Source organism: Dasypus novemcinctus, unplaced genomic scaffold (genome assembly GCF_030445035.2).
Source record: "Dasypus novemcinctus isolate mDasNov1 unplaced genomic scaffold, mDasNov1.1.hap2 scaffold_435, whole genome shotgun sequence".
Taxonomy (NCBI): Eukaryota; Metazoa; Chordata; class Mammalia; order Cingulata; family Dasypodidae; genus Dasypus; species Dasypus novemcinctus.
The window spans coordinates 1-18,205 of NW_026688399.1; the positions used below are offsets into that span (position 1 = coordinate 1).

An 18,205-nucleotide genomic window follows, 5' to 3' on the forward strand; every position below is an offset into this window, starting at 1 on the left:
TGAGCCCCACCTCCCCGTGGGGCCCACCCAGTCCCCGCCCCTCCCCGTCTCCCACCCCCAGATGCTCCCCCGGCCGGCCTCCTCACCCCCCTTTCTCGCACCCCCAGCTCAAGATCTCCTTCAGCGAGACGGCGCTGGAGACCACGTACCAGTACCCCTCCGAGAGCTCAGTGCTGGAGGAGCTGGGCCCCGAGCCCGAGCCCCCCGGCGCCCCGAGCCCCCCGGCGGCCCAGCCGGATGACGAGGACGAGGAGGAGGAGCTGCTGCTGCAGCGGGAGCTCCAGGGCGGGCTGCGGACCAAGGCGCTGCTCGTGGGTGAGTGCGGGCGGGAAGGGCAGGCCCTGGCGCCGTCCCGGCGGGGAAACTGAGGCCCCGGGAAGCGCAGCGCACGCCAGGCTCCCGAGCGCTCGAGGGCACTTGGAAGCGCAGCGTTGGGCCAGGCAGGCCTGAGCTCGGCCTTCAACCAGTGTCCTCCGTGGGCGCGTCCCGGGCGTGCCCGCCGGCCCTGGCCTCCTCTTTACACGCCACGAGAGCTCACAGCCCTCCCGCAGTTGGGGGACTAGGTGGTTTCTGTGACGCGCCTAGAGCCGGGCGGGCGGCCCCGGCTGAGCCTCTCGGGGACCCACGGGGTGCACGGGCTGCTGTAGGAACGCCTGGGTGGGCAGGTGGCGGAGCGGGCCAAGGCTGCGGGCGCCGAGAACGAGCCGCGGCCGGAGGCCCTGACTCTCTCTGTCACCCACAGACGAGTCCTGCCGGAGGTGACCCCTGCCCACACAGCTGCGCCTTCCTCCTGCCCTGCAGCCCAGAGGATGCAGAGCAGAGGGGCCCTGGAGACGAGCCGGGGCAAGGCAGCGACGCCCCCGCCTGCGGGCCTCCTGGGGCAGAGCCCGCCGCCCAGCGCCAGCCCCGCCGGGACCCGGGGGTGCGGAACGTGCGGGCGCAGCCTGGCCTGCCTGGGAGTGGCCCCCGTCTTGGAAGGAGCAGGGAGCTCACGGGGGTGCTGGAGGCGGCACACACCTCCCACCCCCACTTCGTGGGCGGGACCCCCGCAGCCTCCCTCGGCGCCCGCCCCCGCGGGGATCCGCGAGTCCGTGCACAGGCACTTCTCCCCTCTGTTCCCTGCTCATCCCCTCGTGTTTACAGCCCCGGCTCCTCTCCTGACCACAGCCCGGTTTACAAATCCCACCAGCCCCAGCCCCACGCTGCCAAAGTCGCCGGCTGCCAAGCCCCTCGCCCCGCCTCCTGCAGCCCCTCACTCCTCACCAGGAGTGGCCTGGGGGGCTTCCTCAGTATTTTGCTCAGTATTTTGCTCAGTGTTACTGTGCCCCGGCTTTCCCGAGCGGGAAGGCTGGGAACCTTACCGCCGAGCCCCGGCTAGTTATTTAATTCTGCTCCTGCTGGTGGTTCACAGTTGTAGGGTTGTGGGCGACCAAGGAGGCTCATCCCTCATCACTCGTCTGTGTGTGTGTGTGTTTTTTAACTTTCCATAATAAAATGGAGCTCCCTCCGACTCTCCCGCTGCTTCTCCTTTAGAGAATATAAAAGTGTTTGGGGGAGCCGGGCCGGCTCTGGGCCCCTCATTCCAGGGCTCTCCTCTTTTTCTTGGCCATGGAGAGGAGGTAGTGGCCATGGCTACAGGAGGGGAAGTGACAGGGCCAGAGCCGGGATCTCGGCTCTGGGAGACCCCTGCATGGGTGGACAAGCGGGCACCCCGACGAAGGGCAGGTGAAGTGCCGGGAGGGCAGGCCACACCGGCCGGTCACCAGTAGCCCGCGCCCAGCACCCAGTAGGTCCAAGACAGTTATCTCTAGAAAGAATGAACAAACGAGTATGTAGATGAGAGGAGCTACGCAATCAGAAGCAGAAGCACTGTGGCTCAAAGGGTTCCAGGATTCAGAGGCTGCAAGCCAGCAGCCAGCAGTGTGTGACCCCCAGCGCACGAGGCTAACCAGACCTGGAACCACGGGTTGGAAATCCCCAGAAATCGCTGCAAAATGCAGTGAGTATGTACAGAAGTGGTGCTTCCTGAAAAAGTCTTAAATAGACAAATGATTTTGCCTTCCTAACAGATGTCTTAGCTAAAGGGGTCCTGATGCAAAGTACCAGGAATCTGTTGGCTCATATAAAGGGTATTCGAGATTAAAGCTTACAGTCCCAAGGTCCTAAAGAGTCCAGCTCAAGGTTGCTTTCTCGCCCAAGTCACTGCCAGGTGTCCCTTTGTCTCAGCTGCAGGCTGGTGCGGGGCTTGTCTCTCCCGGCTTCCTCTCTCTCCTGGCACAGTTCCTGTTTCTTTGCAACTTCCTCTATCAGTCTGGGCTATCTTCCCAAGGTCAGCTGCAAGGTATCCAGCGAATAGGTCATCTTGCCCCAGGGCCTTGGCTGTGAGTCTTCTTTCCGTCACATGGCAAAGTTTGCTCTTCTTCCGTGTGTCTTGAGTGCTCATTTATTATCAGCCCACCAAGGGGGTGGGGAGTCCACCTGAGTCACACCTTAATGACAGCCTAATCAGAAGCCCTAAACTATCAAGTAAACGTCAGAGGCACCTCACTGAATTCAATACAACCAAAGGGTATCATGCCCACCAGAACAGATTAGTTTACCACAATCTTTCTTTTTTGGGGATTCACAAAAATAAACGCACAAGGACTAAAAACCCTAGAAATCCATGACTTGGCTTCCCAAGTATAATTGCTTTGGGTTTTCTTTCCATTTCAAAGGATCTGTATCTTCTCCAAGTGTGGGGCAGCTGCTGTGTCTCACCTCTCAGACCACGTATCGGCTCTGTAGGCTGGTCATGGTTGCGCAGGGACAGTCTGCGGCCACACGATGCCTCCCTCAGCCTCGTCAGAGGAGGCTCTGGTTAAAACCCAGAATTTATTAGACAAATTGACCCTTGGGCATCCGCCAGAGGCCTTCAATTCATGAGTAAGAGAACAAGCCAGGTAGCCACAGAACAGGCCAATTCAGAGAACTGTAGCTAATTGGGTGCAGAAATATGCTAACAATAACAATCAGCTGTGACCCAGGAAAGCTGGGGCAGGACGCTCTGTGGTGCCAGGGATCCATTCCAGAAGGAGAAAACGAGGGTCTCCAGTAGTCCCCCATACGCTCCATCTGCGGCTGTTAACGTTTCGTTTCCCAACAGCAGCATTTGATAGACCCAATTAACCTGAAAAGTATAGAGCAGCATCAAGCAACAGGTTAAGCTTTTAAATAAACAGCCCCGGGTGAATCGGTCCAGGTAGTCAAACCTGGGGATTTCGTTGCCATTTGTTGTCGTTAAGGACTCTGAGACTCAGCAGGAAAGGAGGGCACCTTTGTTGTCTACCTTTGCTCTCGGGGGTGTCTTCCTCCTGCCAGGCTGGAGGCAGCCCTACCAGGGGCTAATCTTCCGGGAAAGGGCGCCCTCCTCGCCTGGCCTCACCTCTGGCTCCGCAGAGCCGGGCACTTGGCCGGCCGCGTCCGCCGGCACCTGCCGCGCGCGCCCCGCCCGGGACGTCAAATCGGCAGGCCCTCTGTCGGGGCCTCCGCGTCCCCGCGCCCTCCGCAGCCCGCGCACGCCAGGCCGCGGGAGCGCGCTGCACGCACTGGCCACCGGGGGGCGGCAGCGAGCCGGCGTCGGGCGGCTCCGCGAGGCTTGAGCGCGCGCGGCCACCGTAGTGTCAGGCCGGAAGTGCGCGCTCCCTTCCGGCCTCGGCGGTGCGGGACGGCGCTGAGCCGTGGGAGGCCGGGCGCGGAGGCCTGCGGGGCCTGGGGCGGCCATGGCGGCGCCCGCGGGGCTGGAGCGCTGGGTGCAGGACGAGCTGCACGCCGTGCTGGGCATGAGCGAGCGGCACGTGGCGCAGTTCCTGATCGGCACCGCGCAGCGCTGCGCCTCGGCCGAGGAGTTCCTGCAGCGCCTGCGGGACACCGACACGCTGGACCTCAGCGGCCCGGCCCGGGCCTTCGCGCTGAGCCTGTGGGGCAAGGTGGGCGGGGGCGTCTGTCCTTCCGAGTGGTCGCCCAGCGGCGCGGAGGGCGCGGAGCGGGGACCCGGGCGTGCTGCGCGGGGACTGAGTTAAGTGCCGGCGAGCGGTGTGTCGCGAACTTCAGCGTGCGGGGGGCTCACGGGGCCCTGTTACGATGCCGATGCCGCAGGTCCGGGCGGGATCTCGGTTCATGCATTCTGCCCAGCGCCCAGGTGATGCCGGAGGTGCTGCCGGTCCACAGGCCGTACTTGGAATAGGCCATAAACGACACGGGGGGACGTGCTGTGGATAGCGGTCGGGGAAGGCAGGCCCGAAACCCCCCGGAATTTGTCAGACAGATGAACTCCGGAGGGCTAGTCGTTGTACCAGCGCCTGACAGTGTCTGCCACGCAGGATGGTGCTCAGTGAGCGTAGAGAGGACAACAGTGCTCAGAGCATGTCGAGTGGCCGGTGGAGCTGTGTGTGGCGCCGGGCGGCCAGCTTAGGATGTAACTGTCCTGAGGGCAGACTCCAGCTGCCTGTTCACCCCTGTGCCCCTGGGGTCTGGTTCAGCCCCACGTGTGGCAATTTTCTGCAAAACAGTCCTAGTAGCTTGTCAGCCCTCGTGTGGGAATGACTCAGTCCCTGGGAGAGCAGGGCCACCAGGGAGTAGCTGAGACTTGAGCTGGAGAACGTAAGCTCTGGGAGGCCAGGGGCTTTTGTCTCCTTTGTTTATTCCTGTGTTCCTAGTGCCCAGCACCAACAGACCTCAGTAAGTGCTGGTTAAAAGGATGACTGGGAGGAAGCTCAGAAGCTGACCCCATTCAGGCCCAGCAACATGATGTGACTCCATGAGGGAGAGAGAATCAAGGCTGGTTTAGGCTCAAGTAGTTCCTTAAAGGGACGTGAAACTAGGAACCAGGTTAAGCAAGAGGATCAGCAATCAGGAATTGCTCACGTCCCTTCGTGTTCCCCTCGACGGACAGGTGCCACGGAAGGCTGTAGCAGAGAAGCCTGCTCGAGCGGCGGAGCGAGAAGCCCGAGCCCTGCTGGAGAAGAACCGCTCCTACAAGTTGCTGGAAGACAGCGAGGAGAGCAGCGAGGAGACTGCAGGTAGGGCAGGGAGCAGCCTCCAGAAGAAGCGGAAGAAACGGAAACACCTGAGGAAGAAACGCCAAGAGGAGGAGGAGGAGGAGGAGGAGGAGGAAGAGCAGGAGGCCTTGGAGAAGAAGAGCAGACCAGGGTACGTCAGGGGCAGGGAGAGCCTGGGCCGGCGCAGGGGGGCGGCGAGCCCCCGCTGCCCTTCTTGAGCGCCCTGCGCTGGGTTGCAGGGGGAGTAAAGAGCGGGTGGAGAAGCCGGAGTCGGAGGAGGAGTGGGAGCGGGCGGAGCGCGAGCGCCTTCAGGACCTGGAGGAGCGCGATGCCTTCGCCGAGCGGGTTCGGCAGCGGGACAGGGAGCGGACGCGCAACGTCCTGGAGCGTTCAGACAAGAAGGTGCGTGGGGGCCGCATCTCCACCCCCGGGGAGCCCTGGCCGCGTCGAGGTGGTGCTGCGAGCCGGCGGCCCCCGAGGAGGAAGGACTGCGGCAGGTCCTCCCTGCAGCGAGAGAGCCCCTTGGCCCGGTGGCACGGGCTCTGCTGTCCCTGTGGCCACAGCGCTGCCCATGGGTGGGCTCATCAGCACTACGGTGGGGAGGCTAGAAGAGAGAGGACCGGGGGTGTCTCGCCTTCGAACCCCCACTCCTGGTCTCTTCTCTCAGGCTTATGAAGAGGCTCAGAAGCGCCTCAAGATGGCCGAGGAAGACCGGAAAGCCATGGTGAGTCCCGGGGCCCAGGAGACAGTAGGAACGATGATCTGATGAGGATCAGGAGCGGGGAGTGCGGCGGGGGTGCTGGCGTGTGGTCCAGTCTCTGGAGGAGGGCGCGGTCGCCTGGGGCCCGCCCAGCAGGGGGACGTGGAGAAGGCTGTGGTGGGCTTCGCCATCCTGGGAGCTACCCGCAGACCTCGGCTTGGTCAGACGCACCACAGACCCGTGGGGAGAGCGAGGGGGAAGCTGCTCCCCTGTCCTGCAGCGTGGCCGGAAGGCGGCTTGTCAGGACGCTGCTGAGCGGCGAGAGGGCGGCGGGCAGCCATCCCGTTCCCTGCGATCACACCCCACGGGGCTGGTGCTCTCCCTCTGGTTTCCTACTGGGTCCTCTCACTGGACAAGGAGAGCCCCGCGTATCCCATGAACCAGACTCTTGATGGTGGGCGTCCCAGTAGGCCGGGGCATGCGGGAGAACTGGACCCTGGTGATTCTCGGAGCCCTGGGCTTGGCCCTCAGCCCTCAGCCCCTCCTGACCAAACCGCCTCAAGTCCCACACGCAGAGGGGCAGGGCAGAGGGCCTGAGACTCTCTCAGTGCAGTCATAGTGCTTTTATTTCCCTGGGTTTCGTTTTTCTTTTCTTTTCCAATTATGAACAGTTTCAAATAGGAAAGTAAAACTAATAATACAGTGAATGTTTTACTCGGAATCTTAAAAATTGCTATTACTGTGCAGTATTTGCTTTTTCTGTAAGAGTGAGGGTTTTGTTTATTTCTTGACACATTTTAAGAGTTGCAGTTCCTGTGCCCATCTTATTCCTAAATACATTAGTGCATACTAAGAATACCAATGGTCTCCAGAGCTACAGCGCCGACGTTATCACTGAAGACCCCTCTGCAGTAAGGTTTTTGCAGCTTATAGGGAGGCACCAGGGATTGAACCCAGAACCTCGTATGTGGGAGGCAGGCGCTCAACCACTTGAGCTACCTCTGCTCCCCTAAAATGTTTTTATATATTTATTTGTTTCAAAGATTTATTTATTCACAATCCCCTCTCGTTGTTTGCATTTGCTGTCTGCTCTGTGTGTTCATTCCATGTGTGTTTTCTGTGTCAGCTCATCTTCTCTTTAGGAGGCACTGGGAACTGAACCTGGGACCTCCCACGTGGGAGGTGGGAGCTCAGTAGCTTGAGCCACATCCACTTCTCCTAAAACGTTAATAACAGCTTTTTCCCCAAACCAGAAAATAGCCAGGGTCCATGCCTAGCATTTGATGGTTAGGTGTCTTAAATTTATTTGCTTCTTTCTTTCATACTTTCTCCTTTGCTCTTTATCTCATATTATACCATGTCTTGCATTCTAGATTTGTCTGATCCTTGCCTTGTGGTATTTAGTTCTATCCCCTGTATTTCCATGAAAGTAGAGCCTGGCTTGAAAACTTGCCTAGATTCCAGCCACACAGCGGCACAACTCCTCTTGGGTGGAGTCCACTTTCCATCATGTCCCATCATGGGGACACGACGGTCAGTTTTGTGCCTGTGAACGCAGGTCTCTTTTCACCCGATGGTTGTAGCAGCCACTGCCCATCCTTTTCCTGAGTTATTTCCCCGGGTATTGCCAAATGCTGATTTTTGGGTTCTACCATTCCTTTTACATTTAATGATTAGCATCTTTATGTAAAGAGGAGCTTGTCACCTGCATTTGGGAATAAGCTATAATTTTTTTCCCCTAGTTTTTATCATGGTGACAGTGTTGTACAGTTTTTTTTTAATGGGCAGGGAAGTGTTTAATCCTTTCGTGTTTTTTTTGGAAATGCCAGGGTTTGAACCCAGGACCTCTTACATGGGAAGCAGGTGTTCAACCACTGAGCTACATCCACTTCCTTAACCATTTCCTTTTATTTTTTTTTAAAGGTTATTTTATTTCTTCCCCCACCCATTTGTCTGCTCTCTCTGTCCATTCACTGTGTGTTCTTCTGTGTCCGCTTGCATTCTTGTCAGTGGCACTGGGAATCTGTGTCTCTTTTTGTTCCATCATTTTGTTGTGTCAGCTCTCCATGTGTGCAGCACCATTCCTGGGCAGGCTGCACTTTTTTTCGCGTGGGGTGGCTCTCCTTACAGGGTGCACTCCTTGTGTGTGGGGCTCAAATGCGGGGGACACCCCTGCATAGCACGGCACTCCTTGCGCACATCAGCACTGTGCGTGGGCCAGCTCCACACGGGTCAGAAGGCCCTGAGAATTGAATCCTAGACCTCTCATGTGTAGGTGGATGCTCTATCAGGTGAGCCAAATCTACTTCCCAACCATTTCCTTTAAACTACTGGTTTTCAGGGTAAGAAGTTTGGTGTAACAGTTACTTCATTGGTGACAATTTTTTTTTCCCCGTTTTCCGTGCGTGTGCATGTATATCACAGTAGACTCAGGATTTTGCCTTTCGTGTTCTGAAGCTTGCAGTACCATAAATCTTTTTGTCGCTCCTCTGGCCTTGACATTTTCCCACATTTCAAGAAACATCTGTGTACTTCATGCATCTCACTGGAGGGGCGTCTCCACCGAATGAACAGGCCAGGCAGCTGCCCGGGAGCGCGTCGCTGGGCTGTGGCAGGGCCCGTAGGCCTCTCACCGCCGATGGGGTCGCTGCCCTGGGGACGAGGTTCCGCTTCCTGCCCCACACAGGTCCCGGAGCTGCGGAAGAAGTCCCGCCGGGAGTACCTGGCCAAGCGGGAGCGGGAGAAGCTGGAGGACCTGGAGGCGGAGCTGGCCGATGAGGAGTTCCTCTTCGGGGACGTGGAGCTGAGCCGGCACGAGCGGCGCGAGCTCAGGTACAAGCGGCGCGTGCGGGACCTGGCCCGGGAGTACCGGGCAGCCGGCGAGCAGGAGCGGCTGGAGGCCACGAACCGCTACCACATGCCCGAGGAGACGCGCGGACAGGTGAGGAGGGGCCCTGCCGGGCTGTCCTGGCTCAGGCTGAGCCGGCGGGCACCGAGCGTCCTGGGTCTCCCCGCAGCCCGCGCGAGCCGTGGACGTGGTGGAGGAGGAGTCAGGCGCGCCGGGCGAGGAGCAGCGGCGCTGGGAGGAGGCCCGGCTGGGGGCCGCAGCGCTGCGGTTCGGGGCGCGGGATGCCGCGGCGCAGGAGCCCCGGTACCAGCTGGTGCTGGAGGAGGAGGACACCATCGAGTTTGTGCGGGCCACGCAGCTGCAGGGCGACGAGGTGAGGGGGCGCCCGGGGCCCGGGGCCGCGTGGGGCGAGGCGGGCCCAGCATACAGACGCCCTCCCTCCGCAGGAGCCCGCCGCCCCGGCCGCCCCCACGCAGGCGCAGCAGCAGGAGTGCATGCAGGCGGTGCGCCGCAGCCTGCCCGTGTTCCCGTTCCGCGAGGAGCTCCTGGCCGCCATTGCCAGCCACCAGGTCCTCATCATCGAGGGCGAGACGGGCTCGGGCAAGACGACCCAGATCCCCCAGTACCTCTTCGAGGAGGTACGGCGCCCCCCCTGCAGATGCCGGCCCTGGGCGCCGGAGCCTGAGCTAGCAGCCCCTCCTGGCAGCCCTGGGTGCCGCCCGCTGTCTTCTCTACCGCGCCCCGTATCTTAGGGGTGCCGCCCGCTGTCTTCTCCACTATTCCCTGTAGCCTTGGGGTGCCTGTCTTCTGTCTTCACTGCCCCCATATCTTTGGGGGTGACTGTCCTATCTTCTCCACTGAACTCCTATATTCTTTGGAGTGACTGTTCCGTATTCTGTCTGCGTCCCTGCATTATTTGGGGTGACCGTCCACTCTTCTGCACTGTGCCCATGTATTACTTGGGGTGACTGTCCGCTGTCTTCTCCACTGTGCCCCGTAGCCTTGGGGTGCCCATCTTCTCTCTTCTCACTGTGCCCCCATATCCTTTGGGGTGACCATCCCGTCTTCTCCACTGTGCCCCATAGCCTTGGGGGTGACTGTCCCATCTTCTCTGCTGCACCCCTGTATTTTGTGGGGTAGCCGTTGCTGTCTTCTCCCCTGCGCCCCCGTATTATGTGGGGTGACTGTCCCGTCTTCTCCGCTGCACCCCTGTATTTTGTGGGGTGTCCGTTGCTGTCTTCTCCCCTGCGCCCCCGTATTATGTGGGGTGGCCGTCCCATCTTCTCCACCGTGCCCCTGTATTTTGTGGGGTGGCCATTGCTGTCTTCTCCGCTGTGCTGGGAGCTTCTCGAGCCGAGCACGTGCCTCAACCCTGGAGGGCTGGGACCGCCGGGAGGTGGCGGGCTGCCCGAGGAGCGGCGCCTGGCCCTGCGCTGGCCGCCTCGGCTGCTGGGCTGGCTCTGCTCCCTCCTGCCCTGCTCCACCCCGCGGCCTGCTCCTCTGCGCGCGGAGCCCGGGGGCCTCTCGTGAGGGCCGCCGCCTCTGTCCCCCCCTGTCCAGGGCTACACGAGGAACGGCATGAAGATCGCCTGCACACAGCCCCGGAGAGTGGCCGCCATGAGCGTGGCGGCCCGGGTGGCCCGCGAGATGGGCGTGAAGCTCGGGAACGAGGTGAGGTCGGGGGCGGTGCTGCGGGCTCGGGTCCCGCCTCCCCGGGCCCCAGCCCGTGGGTCACCTCTGGCCCCGCGACCAGGTGGGCTACAGCATCCGCTTTGAGGACTGCACGTCGGAGCGCACGGTGCTCCGCTACCTGACGGACGGGATGCTGCTCCGCGAGTTCCTATCCGAGCCCGACCTGGCGAGCTACAGGTGGGTGCGGGCGCTTCCCGCAGGGCCCCCCACCCGTGTCCCCAGAGCCTCCCAGTTACAGGTGGGCGTGGGTGCTTCCCGCACGGCCCCCCACCCGTGTCCCCAGAGCCTCCCAGTTACAGGTGGGCGTGGGTGCTTCCCGCACGGCCCCCCACCCGTGTCCCCAGAGCCTCCCAGTTACAGGTGGGCGCGGGCGCGTCCCCCCGGACCCCCCACCCGTGTCCCCAGAGCCTCCCAGTTACAGGTGGGCATGGGCACGTCCCTGCAGGGCCCCACCTGTGTCCCCAGAGCCTCCCAGTTACAGGCGGGCGCGGGCACATCCCCCGAGGGCCCCCCACCTGTGTCCCCAGAGCCTCCCAGTTACAGGTGGGTGCGGGTGTGTCCCCCCGGACCCCCACCCGTGTCCCCAGAGCCTCCCAGTTACAGGTGGATGCGGGTGCGTCCACACTGGGCCCCCACCCGTGTCCCCAGAGCCTCCCAGTTACAGGTGGGCGTGGGCACGTCCCCGCAGGGCCCCCCACCCGTGTCCCCAGAGCCTCCCAGTTACAGGTGGGCATGGGCGCATCCCCACAGGGGCCCCCACCCGTGTCCCCAGAGCCTCCCATTACAGGTGGGTGCGGGTGTGTTCCCCCAGGGCCCCCCACCCGTGTCCCCAGAGCCTCCCAGTTACAGGTGGATGCGGGTGCGTCCCCACAGGGCCCTCGCCGGTGTCCCCAGAGCCTCCCAGTTACAGGTGGATGCGGGTGCGTCCCCCCAGGGCCCCCCACCCGTGTCCCCAGAGCCTCCCATTTACAGGTGGATGCGGGTGCGTCCCCACAGGGCCCTCGCCGGTGTCCCCAGAACCTCCCAGTTACAGGTGGATGCGGGTGCGTCCCTGCAGGGCCCCACCTGTGTCCCCAGAGCCTCCCAGTTACAGGTGGGCGTGGGCACGTCCCCCCAGGGCCCCACCCGTGTCCCCAGAACCTCCCAGTTACAGGTGGGCGTGGGCGCGTCCCCCCAGGGCCCCCGCCGGTGTCTCCAGAGCCTCCCAGTTACAGGTGGATGCGGGTGCGTCCCCGTAGGGCCCCCGCCGGTGTCTCCAGAGCCTCCCAGTTACAGGTGGATGCGGGTGCGTCCCCACAGGGCCCCGCCGGTGTCCCCAGAGCCTCCCAGTTACAGGTTGGTGTGGGCACGTCCCCACAGGGCCCCACCCGTGTCCCCAGAGCCTCCCAGTTACAGGTGGGCACGGGTGCGTCCCCGCAGGGCCCCCACCCGTGTCCCCAGAGCCTCCCAGTTACAGGTGGATGCGGGTGCGTCCCCGCAGGGCCCCCCACCCGTGTCCCCAGAGCTTCCCAGTTACAGGTGGATGCGGGTGCGTCCCCGCAGGGCCCCCACCCGTGTCTCCAGAGCCTCCCAGTTACAGGTGGATGCGGGTGCGTCTCCACAGGGCCCCCACCTGTGTCCCCAGAGCCTCCCAGTTACAGGTGGATGCGGGTGCGTCCCCACAGGGCCCCGCCGGTGTCCCCAGAACCTCCCGGTTACAGGTGGGCACAGGTGCGTCTCCACAGGGCCCCCACCCGTGTCCCCAGAGCCTCCCAGTTACAGGTGGATGCGGGTGCGTCCCCACAGGGCCCTCGCCGGTGTCCCCAGAGCCTCCCAGTTACAGGTGGGCACGGGTGCGTCCCCGCAGGGCCCTCCTCACCCCCGCTGTTGGCGTCCCCAGAGCCTCCCAGTGCTGTGGCCGCGCCGACCCGGCCTTCCTTTCATGTCTTCCCACACTGCCAGTTTGGCCTTTGACTCCCGATCTCGCGTCCAGTTCTTGAGTCTTTGAGGTCAGGTGTCTGAGAACTGACTTCCAGGCACCGTGGAGAAGGTACTGCAGAAGCAGCGCCGAGAAAGCCGCTCCTCCCCCTCCAAGTTCTGGAGTTTAAACCAGGTCCGGGAGGGCAGGGGACGCTCAGCTCAGCGGCGAGGGCCTCGGGCCTCGGGCCTCGGTGACACCATGGCTCACCCGGGACGCTGAGGGCCGGAGGCTGCAGGGATGGAGCGAGCAGCCCACTCCCCGCAACGCCCGAGCGCACGGGGCCCACCGCCTTGGGTTGGCCCTGGCTCGCTCCCCTGGCCCGAGGCCGGTGTGGCTGCTCCAGGAAGTGCTGAGCACAGGGGCGGGCGGGTCTGCGAGGTGGCAGGAGGAACTCGTGTCTGGTGGGGTGTCAGGCCCGCTGGCCACTTAGTGCCTTTCCGACTGGGCGGCAGAGCCGCTGGCTCCAGAAGAGCGCGGAGCCACCACACAGATCCTGCACAGCAGAGGAAACGGCGGATCACTGGCCACTTCCAGCTGTTTGTTGTGGGGGTGAGGAGTCCTGGTCGCGGAGGGGCCGGGCCTCACCGTCGCAGGGCGTGCGCGGGGCCTGCTGCACCCTCCCAGCCGGGGAAGCGGTCCCTGCCCCAGCCCAGGCTGCCAGGGGCCCTGCGAGTCTTGGGCCCCGCGAGCCTCGGGCCAGCTCGGGTCTTGCCGCTCAGGGGCGCTGCCCCCTGTTTTGAGTCTCAGCCCCCTCGCCTCTGCTTCCCCTGGTGGTGTCTGGCCGCCTGGAGGGGACGCACTGCTCCAGCCCAGCCTGTTGTCTGGGCTGCCCTTGTCTGTCCTTGTCTGCCGGGGCTGGCGGAGTTGCCGCGGGGGGGCCCACTCCAGCCCGCCCCAGCCCTCCCGGCCTCCCGCGGGGCCCTGCGCCCCCAGGCGGCCAGCCCCAGGCCCACTGCCCTCCGTTGCCCGCAGCGTGGTGATGGTGGACGAGGCCCACGAGCGGACCCTGCACACAGACATCCTCTTCGGGCTGATCAAGGACGTTGCCCGCTTCCGCCCCGAGCTCAAGGTCCTGGTGGCTTCGGCCACGCTGGACACAGCCCGGTTTTCCGCCTTCTTCGACGACGCCCCCGTCTTCCGAATCCCTGGGCGCAGGTTCCCGGTTGACATCTTCTACACCAAGGTCATTGCCGGCGGGGAGGGTGCCGGCTGGGCAGGCTGTGCCCTCCCGAGGGCGCCTCCGTCCCTCCTGGCCGGCCTGTGCCTTCCCGAGCCCCTCCGTCCCTCCCGAGCCCCTCCGCCCCTCCCGAGTCCCTCCGTCCCTCCTGAGGCCCCCCGTCCCCTCCTTCTGTCCCTGCCCAGGCCCCGGAGGCCGACTACCTGGAGGCCTGCGTGGTGTCGGTGCTGCAGGTGCACGTGACGCAGCCCCCGGGCGACATCCTGGTGTTCCTGACGGGACAGGTGCGCAGCCGTGCCGGGGGGGGGGGGGGGGGGGGGGGGGGGCCAGGGCGGGCTGGGCGGGCCTCCCGGATGCCGACCCGCTGCTCTCGGCCGCAGGAGGAGATCGAAGCGGCCTGCGAGATGCTGCAGGACCGCTGCCGCCGCCTGGGCTCCAAGATCCGGGAGCTGCTGGTGCTGCCCATCTACGCCAACCTGCCCTCCGACATGCAGGCGCGCATCTTCCAGCCCACGCCGCCCGGCGCTCGCAAGGTGTGTGGGGCGCGGGGAGGTGGGAGGGGGGCCTGTGCGGGATGCGGAGCGGGGGCCGGCGCCCTGCGGGGAGGGGGCTCTGAGTGGGACGCGGGACACTGGGAGGGGGGCCTGCGCAGGTTCTGCGCGGGACGTGGGAGGGGTTCAGCACAGGGCGCGGGTAGAGGGGGCCTGCGTGGGGGGGGTGGCGCGGGGAGGGGGCCCTGCGCAGGCGGCGGCCTCCCCAGGAGCCGGGAGAGGACCGCCACAGCCCGTCCGACTCCGGCATGAGGACGCACCGTGGGGCCCGCAGGGGGCCCTGCCTGCCGAGGCTCCCACCGTGCACGGGGCCTGCTCGCAGCAGAGGCGGCGGCTCTAGTCAACTTGGCTGGAAGTCGGGGAGGGGGGCGGGCTCGCGCACGTGGGGCTGCGGCGGGAGCGGGTCTCGCTGGGAGGCTGCTGTGGGATGCGCGCTGCGCAGACTGGGTACGGGTGCGGCCGCCCGGGCCCCGCCGCCCTCAGCCCCGACCCTCTGCTCTCCTTGTGCCTAGCCCCTGCTGAGCCCCCTCCGCTCAGCCCCTGCTGGCCTCCGCCCTTCTCCCGGTGTGGGCCCGGCCCCTCTGCCGCCCTCCCCTGCAGCGCCTCCCAGGAGCACCCCCAGGCAGCAGGGCCTCAGGGACCTCTGACTTGCTCTTAGTCTCTGGTGACCCCTGACCCACTCCTGGTCTTAAGTGACCCCTGACTCTCCCCTCATCTCTGGTGACCCCTGCCCCGCCCCGGGCCTCAGGTGACCCCTGACCCACTCTGAGCCTCAGGTGACCCCTGCCCCCAGGTAGTGGTGGCCACGAACATTGCCGAGACCTCGCTGACCATCGAGGGCATCATCTACGTGCTGGACCCCGGCTTCTGCAAGCAGAAGAGCTACAACCCCCGCACGGGCATGGAGTCGCTCACCGTCACGCCCTGCAGCAAGGTCAGTGCGCAGGCTGCGCCCGCGGGCCGCCCCGCGCCCCACGCCCACGGGTGACCCCACTGCCCTGCACCCGGCCCCACTGCCCACCCCTTTCTCTCTCCCCAGGCCTCTGCCAACCAGCGGGCGGGCCGGGCGGGCCGCGTGGCCGCGGGCAAGTGCTTCCGGCTGTACACGGCCTGGGCCTATCAGCACGAGCTGGAGGAGACGACGGTGCCCGAGATCCAGCGGACGAGCCTGGGCAACGTCGTGCTGCTGCTCAAGAGCCTGGGTGCGCGGGCAGGGGCCTCTTGTACACAGCCCCCAGCCTGGGTGCCCAGGCAGGTGGGGGGCGGGGCCTCTTGTGCACTGCCCCAGCCTGGGTGCCGCGTGCGCACGGGGGGGCGGGGACCTCCAGTGCACCCCCCCACCCCCCCTACCCCCCGCAGCCGGGTGCCTGGGTGGGCGGGGCCTCCTGTGGGCCCCCTGTCTTTGGGTGCCTGGGTGGGCGGGGCCTCCTGTGCGCCCCCCGCAGCTGGGTGCCTGAGTGGACGGGTCCATTGTGGCCCCCCTGCGGCCGGTGCCTGGGTGGGCGGGGCCTCCTGTGCCCTCCCCTGCGGCCGGGTGCCTGGGTGGGCGGGGCCTCCTGTGCGCCCCCGCAGCCGGGTGCCTGGGTGGGCGGGGCCTCCTGTGCACTGTCCCCAGCCTGGGTGCCTGGGTGGGCGGGGCGTCCTGTGCGCCCCCTGCAGCTGGGTGCCTGGGTGGGCGGGGCCTCCTGTGCCCTCCCCTGCGGCCGGGTGCCTGGGTGGGCGGGGCCTCCTGTGCGCCCCCGCAGCCGGGTGCCTGGGTGGGCGGGGCCTCCTGTGCACTGTCCCCAGCCTGGGTGCCTGGGTGGGCGGGGCGTCCTGTGCGCCCCCTGCAGCTGGGTGCCTGGGTGGGCGGGGCCTCCTGTGCCCTCCCCTGCGGCCGGGTGCCTGGGTGGGCGGGGCCTCCTGTGCAAGGTCCCCAGCCTGGGTGCCTGGGTGTGCAGGGCGTCCTGTGCGCCCCCGCAGCCGGGTACCTGGGTGGGCGGGGCCTCCTGCGCCCTCCTGCGCCCTCCTGCGGCTGGGTGCGGGGCGGCCCCTGAGGGCGCTGCTCCCCCCGCCGTTCTCAGGCATCCACGACCTGATGCACTTTGACTTCCTGGACCCCCCGCCCTACGAGACGCTGCTGCTGGCGCTGGAACAGCTGTACGCGCTGGGCGCCCTCAACCACCTCGGGGAGCTCACCACGGTGCGCGGGGCGACGGGCGGGCGGCCGTGGGGACGCGAGTGGGACACCGGGTGAGGACTGGCCTCTGCGCTTCCCCCGTAGTCCGGCCGAAAGATGGCAGAGCTGCCGGTGGACCCCATGCTGTCCAAGATGATCCTGGCCTCTGAGAAGTGAGCCCCCATCCCCGCTGTCCCGGCCTCCTTGCCGCCGTATGCCCTGCCCCTTTGCTCTCCGCCATGTCGCTCTCTCAGCATGTCAGTTATCCAGGACCTTCTCCCCTTGAGCTCCCAGGGCCAGTGAGACAGCTTCCCCGGGCGGCAAGGCTGGGCGCGGGCCGCAGTGGACGGGGACAGGCTGCAGTGGACAGGGGCCCGGGCTGCAGTGGATGGGGACAGGCTGCAGTGGACAGGGGCCCGGGCTGCAGTGGGCTGCAGTGGGCAGCGGCATGGGCTGCAGTGGATGGGGCCTGGGCTGCAGTGGGCTGCTGTGGACAGGGGTGTGGGCTGCAGTGGACAGGATGCAAGTTCCAGTGGACTGCTGTGGACAGGAGTGGGCTGCAGTGGACAGGCGCAGGCCGCACTGTATGGCGACAGGCTACAGTGGGCTGCTGTGGATGGGCGCGGGCTGCAGTGGGCTGCTGTGGACGGGCGTGGGCTGCAGTGGACAGGGGCACAGGCTGCAGTGGACAGAGGCGCAGGTTGCAGTGGACAGGGGCCTGGGCTGCAGTGGGCTGCTGTGGACATGAGCATGGGCCGCAGTGGGCTGGGGACTGGACATAAAATGCTGCTCTTGCCGTGGTGGGTGGCAGCCTCTGTGGCAACGGCCGGCACATGCAGTGCCTGCCTCATGGCACAGATGCGGCAGCCCCAGTGCTGCCCTGGCCCCCCGTGGAGAGCACTCCTGGGCGGCCACCGGGACCCCATGCCGTCCAGCAGCCGCTCCCACGCTGCCCCTCCCACGCAGGTACAGCTGCTCAGAGGAGATCCTGACGGTGGCCGCCATGCTCTCGGTCAACAACTCCATCTTCTACCGCCCCAAGGACAAGGTGGTGCACGCTGACAATGCCCGCGTCAACTTTTTCCTGCCCGGCGGGGACCACCTGGTGCTGCTCAACGTGTACTCACAGGTGCGGCCCGGCGGGCGGGTGTGCGGGGCCGGGCCGCTGGGCAGGAGTGACCCCACCTCCCCCCGCAGTGGGCAGAGAGCGGCTACTCCTCCCAGTGGTGCTACGAGAACTTTGTGCAGTTCCGGTCGATGCGCCGCGCCCGGGACGTGCGCGAGCAGCTGGAGGGGCTCCTGGAGCGCGTGGAGGTCGGCCTCAGCTCCTGCCAGGGCGACTACACCCGCGTGCGCAAGGTCAGCACCGGCGGGCACGGCCCTCCTGCGGCGCGTGCCCCCGCGCGTCCTCCCCTTCCAGGCCATGGCGCCCGGCAGCCCCCAGCCTGCTCTCGTCTGCCGCCAGGCCGTCACCGCCGGGTACTTCTACCACACGGCGCGGCTGACGCGCACCGGCTACCGCACGGTGAAGCAGCAGCAGACGGTGTTCGTTCACCCCAACTCCTCCCTGTTCGAGGAACAGCCGCGCTGGCTGCTCTACCACGAGCTGGTCCTGACCACCAAGGAGTTCATGAGACAGGTGCGCGGGGCGGTGGGTGGGCACACGGCGGCACTGGCGGGGAATGCCTGCGCGGGGGCCCGTCGGTCACGGCCGAGGGCTCTGGTGGCCTTGGCTGCCGGGCTCGTCCCCTGGCGTCCTCGCCCCGAGGCACACCCGGGGTCCGCGGGCCTGGTGCAGAGCCAGGCCCCTCCCCCCCACCGAGGACCCGGCCTTGGAGGGCAGCCTCGCAGCTGCCGCCTCCCCCAGGTGCTGGAGATCGAGAGCAGCTGGCTGCTGGAGGTGGCCCCCCACTACTACAAGGCCAAGGAGCTGGAGGACGCCCACGCCAAGAAGATGCCCCGGAAGACTGGCAAGACGCGGGAGGAGCTGGGGTAGCGGAGCCGCCCCACCTGGCCCGCCCTCCTGTACGTCACTCCACCTCTCCTGAAATAAAGTTATTTTTTGAACAAAGCAGCATGG

At 65.4% G+C, this 18,205-nt stretch overlaps 1 protein-coding gene and 1 non-coding gene across 2 annotated transcripts; both read left to right on the plus strand.

Moving 5' to 3' along the window:
• The first annotated feature begins 6 nt into the window (after positions 1 to 6).
• Positions 7 to 1,510, plus strand: LOC101434979 (uncharacterized). Its single transcript, XR_011648229.1, has 2 exons — positions 7 to 315; positions 743 to 1,510. It is a non-coding gene; the product is annotated as an uncharacterized protein (transcript).
• Positions 1,511 to 3,697: 2,187 nt separating this feature from the next.
• Positions 3,698 to 18,199, plus strand: DHX16 (DEAH-box helicase 16). The gene is made up of 20 exons (XM_058292890.2): positions 3,698 to 3,968; positions 4,934 to 5,190; positions 5,279 to 5,441; positions 5,707 to 5,763; positions 8,426 to 8,680; positions 8,757 to 8,960; positions 9,034 to 9,225; positions 10,148 to 10,258; positions 10,341 to 10,456; positions 13,212 to 13,422; positions 13,602 to 13,700; positions 13,797 to 13,949; positions 14,761 to 14,901; positions 15,007 to 15,169; positions 16,031 to 16,149; positions 16,231 to 16,298; positions 17,092 to 17,254; positions 17,323 to 17,484; positions 17,591 to 17,764; positions 17,993 to 18,199. The coding sequence occupies exons 1-20, from the start codon at positions 3,762 to 3,764 to the stop codon at positions 18,119 to 18,121; spliced, it is 3,144 nt and encodes a 1,047-aa protein (XP_058148873.1). The 5' UTR covers positions 3,698 to 3,761; the 3' UTR covers positions 18,122 to 18,199.
• Positions 18,200 to 18,205: the final 6 nt, after the last annotated feature.

Bases quoted from the DNA above. Each gene is read 5' to 3' on its own strand.
- DHX16 (XM_058292890.2), top strand. From the start codon at position 3,762: ATGGCGGCGCCCGCGGGGCTGGAGCGCTGGGTGCAGGACGAGCTGCAC. The intron at 3,969-4,933 runs GTGGGCGGGGGC...CTCGACGGACAG, and splicing joins CGCTGAGCCTGTGGGGCAAG to GTGCCACGGAAGGCTGTAGC. The intron at 8,961-9,033 runs GTGAGGGGGCGC...CTCCCTCCGCAG, and splicing joins CGCAGCTGCAGGGCGACGAG to GAGCCCGCCGCCCCGGCCGC.